This window comes from Chionomys nivalis, chromosome 13, assembly GCF_950005125.1.
Source record: "Chionomys nivalis chromosome 13, mChiNiv1.1, whole genome shotgun sequence".
Classification (NCBI taxonomy): Eukaryota; Metazoa; Chordata; class Mammalia; order Rodentia; family Cricetidae; genus Chionomys; species Chionomys nivalis.
In genome coordinates, this window is record NC_080098.1 from 71,862,119 (window position 1) to 71,868,378 (window position 6,260).

Below are 6,260 nucleotides of genomic sequence, written 5' to 3' on the forward strand. Positions count from 1 at the left end.
TACCCCCTGGCAACCACTTCACTTTCTGTTGCTATGAACTGAGTTTATCTTGGAAGTGGAAAATTTAATTCATCCATAAGGTTGGTTTTCAAATCTAAAATAAAACCCCAACAGCAAGGGCAACTGCCATTTTCGTGTCTGAGAGAAGTGGGAGAGAAAGGAAGGAGGGGAGAGGACAAGTCACGAAGAGCTGGAACCTCCAATCACCCTTCTCCACTCACCAAGCCTTGGTGATCACCCATACAGGAGGATTTAGCACCAGCAGACCTAGCAGGGGGCTGACGAGCTCGGGCTGTAGCAAAGGAAGTGCGATCCCACGGGCTCTTCTTGAGGTCTCAACCTGAACAAGGATGCCCAGCTCATGCCCACCGGGGCATCTTTGTGCCACATGGCAACTGTAAAGGGAGGTAAAAACAGATCTTGGCGAAACCTTAAAACATAAAATAAAACACAAACGGTGTGAGGCCTGTGAGGCACCTCACTGTGGAGAGAGACACCTGCTACACTTTCCCTCTGTGCTCCTGTGAGAAAGGTCCCACATAATCTGTTCTGGATAACTGATACAGGAAAATCCTAACAGCTTTGTTAGCATCTCAGGGCGCAGCAAGCAATAGAGGGTCCAGGGACAACAGTAGCTGCCATACTCTAAGTGCTTACTCCATGCCAGAAAAAACAAGAGACAGAGCTCGGTACTGTACACACGCTGCCTCGTTTAATCTTCACAACAACCCACAAAGAACAGTGTCATTGTTCCCTTACATATAAAAAACAGCTCAGTAAAAACACAATGCACACAAGGTCGTATGGCTTGCGAAACACTTCACTTGGAATCTGTGTTGTTCCCAAGCCCACACTTTGAATTAATAACGTTTCAAGGTAAAAAGTATTTTCGTACCCTCATAGCAAGGAAAGAAAATTATTCATAGAAATCTTTTGGCTGAAATGTTTTAATGCTTAAAAATAGCCCCAATTACATTCGAGCAGGTTAAATGTGGAACAAGCATGCAACACGGAACACCTCCAGCCCCTGGAGGTCAGACTCGTGACCTGGGCCAATCACTCAGCTTCCACCCTTGGCTTCCAGGAAACTTGTAAACCCAAGCTGCCTCCACCTCTTCTTTAGTGTCAGGGCATTGCGAGAGGAGCTGGGTCAATCAGCCTGATAGTCAGGGAAGTTCAATCTCTTCTCCCACCTTTTTGGTTACCAGAGTTCCTCACAAAAGTCACCAGCTAAGGTCAAGATGCAGAGACTGAGAGAAAAAGGGATGTCTGCATGGTAACCCCTCCCCACCCCAAGGCCCGTGGGTCTTTGTGGAAGAGTGGGGAGGAAAGGGTGCAGAGTCAATAATGGTGGAGGACCTCAAGGAAACTGTGTTTTACAAGGTATCAGGGCGACTGCATACGGGAACTCACGGCAGTTATGACAGCATACACAAGATCCGTGTAAGCTCAAGATATACAAACGCCCAACGCGGGGGTGCACAAAGCCCCACCCGTAGCTTCTGATGGCTGCTGGGACGGGGAGAGTCAGGCATCCTTAGTGCTGTAATACCTGGTATACCGACCACACTCCAGGGCAGGCCTCACAACCAGTAGTGATCAGGAAACACAAACTAGACTCAGAAGGCTGGGGAGTGGGGGGTGGTGAAGGAGAGGAGGTGAGTGGGGTGGGGGCGCGGGGGGGCTGTAATAGGAGAGAGGGAGAAGCAAGAACATGAAGGCTGGACGGGTTAAGGAGGTGGGGATGGATCGAGAAGGAGGTGGGGAAAGGGAGAGTGTGATAAAAATACACTGTAAGAAATCCTCAAAGAATGAATAAGACTTGTTATATTATCAGTTAGAAACTCACTACCCAGCACCTGCCACGGGCAGAGCTGTGTCAGTGAGAACTGTAAGGAGGAAGTACAAAGACACCATCCTTAGATATGAGGATGTGGCTCCAAGTTTGAGGACTTGTCATTTATATGAAGCAGAAGCACAAAAAGACGTGCAAGGCTCTCATCCAAGTCTAAGATACAAGCAAGAAGTGTGGCCAGGTAAAGTGTTACACGCCTTTAATCCCAGAACTTTGGGGTGGACAACAGCAGGTGGCTCTCTGTGAGTTCAAGGCCACCCTGATCTACCTAACGAGTTCTAAGACAGCCAGGAATGCGTAGAGAGACCCTGTGTCAACCTCTCACCCCACCCACTGAAAAAGAGGTTTGTAGGTTTGTCTGTAAGAACATCTGTGAGGACCAAGATGGGAGGAGAAGGGGAGGAGAAGTGTTATCAATAAGAGCTCTGGGAACGGGGTTCTGTGGCTGGGGAGCAGAGGGGGAGTGGCCAGGAAAGACTCCAACAGAACTCTTAATGGGAAATGGGTAGGAGACAAATCGAAGAAGACTTATTTGTTCGGCAGGTAGGTTGTCCCCACAAGAGAGACAAAAAGTAATGACCCGGGCAGCCTGGCGAATGTTGGAAATTCTCAGCTGGGATTTCTCGCCTATGAGCAGCCTCCGAAAGACTAAAGCGAATGAGTACTCAGCCATAGGATCAGCTCCCCTCACTGATCAGCTGAAGAGTTCTGCGCTGCAAGGACTCACAAGCACGAACTGGGGACGCGATGGCTGTCCCCAAATGCTCAGTGGGCAGGAGTCTAGCGCCCACCTCAGCCCAGATACGCTATGAATCATGCAAGCAGACACAGTCCAGGACCTCACACCTCCAACACATGACTCTGTCCTCTGCTAGCCACAGACCTGTGAGAGAGGGCAAGGACCCTGTCCACCTCTGCCCCGAGGCCTCTGGATGTCCCACTGTTGTGAAGGGAGCCCGGAAAGTGGCTATGAGGCAGCAAAGTCTCAAAAGTCCTAGGCTCGTGGTTCTCAACCTGAGGGTCACGACACTTTGGGAGATCAAACGACCCTTTCACAAGGGTTGAATATCAGACATCCTGCATATCAGATGTTTACAGTACGATTCATAACAGTAGCGAAATTACAGTTATGAAGTAGCAATGAAAATCATTTTCAGTTGGAGGTCACTACACCATGAGGAACTGTTAACGGGTCACCGCGTTAGGAAGGCTGAGAGCCACTGGCCCAGACTTCCCGTGAGCGTGGACGAAGAGGCGCTGGTCTCTGGCAGGAACAACAGCTGCTCTCACTGGGCCGAGTCAGGACACTCCAAGGGTGTCGGCACTGATTGAGTGGTTCCCAGGGGACCAGCAACTCACAACTAGGAGGAAAAGTCTTCCGGCTCTCCCTGTGGTCTTCTCTCCTCAGGGAAAGTGGCAAAGCCTGTTTTCTGCACCAACCCACGGATGAGGAGGTGGTGGAGCTCAGACTTCTGATCCGAACTCTGCCAGATCCGGCCGTGCACTGTGGGAGGCTCAGCTCCTCAAAGTAAAACTATACAAGCTCCTCCTGGCCAGGAGATGAACTCTGGTCAGCCTGTTCCTGCTCAACACCAGCACCTGAATGCCTTCTGTCGGTTCCTAATTTGTGGAAAGTCTGTGGGTTCCTCTAAGACAGACCTCACAGCATCTCTCAAACTTTTAGACACAGACAAAACCGGTTATGAGCAAATGTCACTTGTCTGGGTTTTCCTCCACCCCTCACGGCACACAAGCCAGCGTCCATGAACATACATTCACTGACTCGTTTTTGGAGGAAAGCCGTCCACTTGGCATGGTTCCTGAAGATTCAACCACCTCGGTGTTACCGAGGCAAGTGTCCCGCTCCAAGACCAGCCCTGCAGTGACTTCAAAAAAACCCACCGAAGAAAGACACCCTGGGGAGAGGGAACGCCTCCCCGAGGCAGCCTGAAAAGGGCAATCCTGATTCCAGCCGCCCCGAAACTATTCCCAACGCCAGCCAGGAAGTTCCTTCTTTCGGCGTGCTTTGCCGCTCAGCAAACCCAGACTTGCCTTGGCAGGCGCCGGGTCTCTCTGTATCTCTGAGCCCTGGAGGAGGTAGGTTTCCAAAGGGACTTTCCTGTCCTCACTCTGTTTTGGGATCCCGCAGCGGCCAGTATTGGCAACCCTGCCTGGCTGATGCAAAAATGCCCGTGGTGACACCTTAGGCTCCCGTTTGCGTACACATGCATACTACACACACCACGCTTACACGTACGTACCTTTCGCCCTCCATTGTGGGAGGCCCGGCGGGGTTAGTAGCCGCCAAACTGTGCATGCACCCAGGAGCGAGCGCTGCTCTCGGGGTTCTCCCAGCAGCCCGGGGTGAGGGATTCTGGTCAGCAACAGTGATTCAGCATGGCTGCAACGGAGACCTCCTCCCTCCCGGTCCTCCTTCCTCGTACTTACTCGCAGCAGCTTCTACCGCAGAAGCGACAGAGGTAGAAAATGTCTTACCCAGAGCTCCCTGCAGCCCTTTCAGCTGCTAAAAGCAGCAACCCACTCGCTCCCCCTCCCCCGCAGCAAGGCTTCTCCTCTGTCTCCTAGGAACAGCCACAGCTTCAGCGGCGGCTACCCAAGGGTTATGCCACCTTTCCAACTGTTTCCTCATCTGTTCAGGCATCCCCAGCCCTAGCGCCTAGCCCACCCCGCGGTCTCCTGCCTCCTCTGCTGTCGCAAAGTACCGGAGGAATTCTCACTAACAGAGAAAAGCTGATCCCGCCTTCTCTCCTCCTCCTAGGCTGTGTGAGTCTGTGGGCCTGGACGCATCGCTGGAATGAGGAGGCCCCTCTGTGGCCTGCGGTGGAGTTGACCCACCTGGGGAAATTCACTTGTCACATCGGCTCTGCCTAACTTCCCTCACCAAATCCACAGTAGTTCCGAGAGGCGACAATGAGACACGTGGGATTGGGACGGGTGGGTGTCACAGAACTGACGCGATTAAGAATTGGACAAGGGAACTGGAGCAAGACGAGCATTGTTGTTGGGGGGGGCGGGGTTACAACTGAAACAAGCCCCTTGTACTATAAAAACCCCAAAGATCATTGCAGTGGTCAGTCACCACAAGAACACTGCCACGCTGTCGTCCTGGGCCACGCTGAGAGGCCACCATAACAGAACAGCTGTCTAAGGTCTGCCAAGCTGAAACATGGCAAGCAGTAGCTCCGGCTCACATGGCTACTACCGAGCACCGTGTCCTGCCCAAGTCTCTGTTCGCTCTGGCTGTTGGTCCTACCTGGAGTGGCTCCTCCAGCCTCAGTCCTTGAATCTTTTTTTTTTTTTTTTTTTTTTTTTGATTTTTCGAGACAGGGTTTCTCTGTAGCTTTTGGTTCCTGTCCTGGAACTAGCTCTTGTAGACCAGGCTGGCCTCGAACTCACAGAGATCCGCCTGCCTCTACCTCCTGAGTGCTGGGATTAAAGGTGTGCGCCACCACTACCCGGCCTTGAATCTTTATAGAACAGCAATAGATCACAAGTCTTCTAAAACCTTCCCTACGTGACACCAATGACAGCAGTGACCTCCAAAATAACTCCAGCTGTTAATCTCCCCTAATGAACATCTCGGGAGCTCGTTGTTGGCATGCCTAGTTTCTCAGGCTAACAGACAATCTTGTGGAAAACCGGAAGCTAGCTGTGTCTCCTAGACATAACCAACAGGCTCAGAGATAATTGGGTCAATTAGTGATGGAAATCGGCTCAGCAGCTCCCCTGACGGTGCAGAGAACACAGACATGTGTGTCCCTGTTCTAGGACTGCTCACCCGCAGACACACCTGGCATCTCTGAGCCACTCAAGCGCAGGCCGAGTGTGTCGCCTTCAGCTCAGTAGTCTTCCCCTGCTCCTGATAGATACTTGACCCCTCATTCATGAGACAATCCCTCCTGTCTTTCGGAATGTCCCGCTTCCTTCTCGGTATGCCCTGGACATCTGCTTAAAAGGGAACTTTTCCTAGGCTCTAATGTTTGTGCGGAACTTCTAGGGGGATACAATGATGCGTGTGAAAATATAAGAGATGCTCACATGTGTTACCATTATAGTTCTGACCTGTGACTCTCATGTGTGTTATTGTTATATGTTATAGTTCTGACCTGAGACCCTCATGTGTGTTACTGTTCTAGTTCTGACCTGTGACACTCACGTGTGTTACTGTTCTGGTTCTGACCTGAGACGCTCACATGTTACCATTATTGTTCTGACCTGTGACCCTCGTGTGTTACTGTTCTGGTTCTGACCTGAGACACTCACGTGTGTTACCATTATAGTTCTGACCTGAGACCCTCATGTGTGTTACTGTTATATGTTATAGTTCTGACCTGAGACACTCATGTGTGTTACTGTTCTAGTTCTGACCTGTGACACTCACATG

The 6,260-nt window shown here is 51.2% G+C and overlaps 1 protein-coding gene across 1 annotated transcript in view; it reads right to left on the bottom strand.

Annotated features, from left to right (window-relative positions):
• The window catches only part of Klhl3 (kelch like family member 3), a 115,070-nt gene extending 110,338 nt beyond the window's left edge, over positions 1 to 4,732 (bottom strand). The window contains exons 1-2 of the mRNA XM_057787487.1: positions 4,598 to 4,732; positions 4,117 to 4,315 (exon numbers count right to left, since the gene is read on the bottom strand). Coding sequence (XP_057643470.1) covers positions 4,117 to 4,172 — 56 coding nt within the window. The 5' untranslated portion in view covers positions 4,173 to 4,315; positions 4,598 to 4,732. The remainder of the gene's footprint in view (positions 1 to 4,116; positions 4,316 to 4,597) is intronic.
• Between the last annotated feature and the right edge of the window lie 1,528 nt (positions 4,733 to 6,260).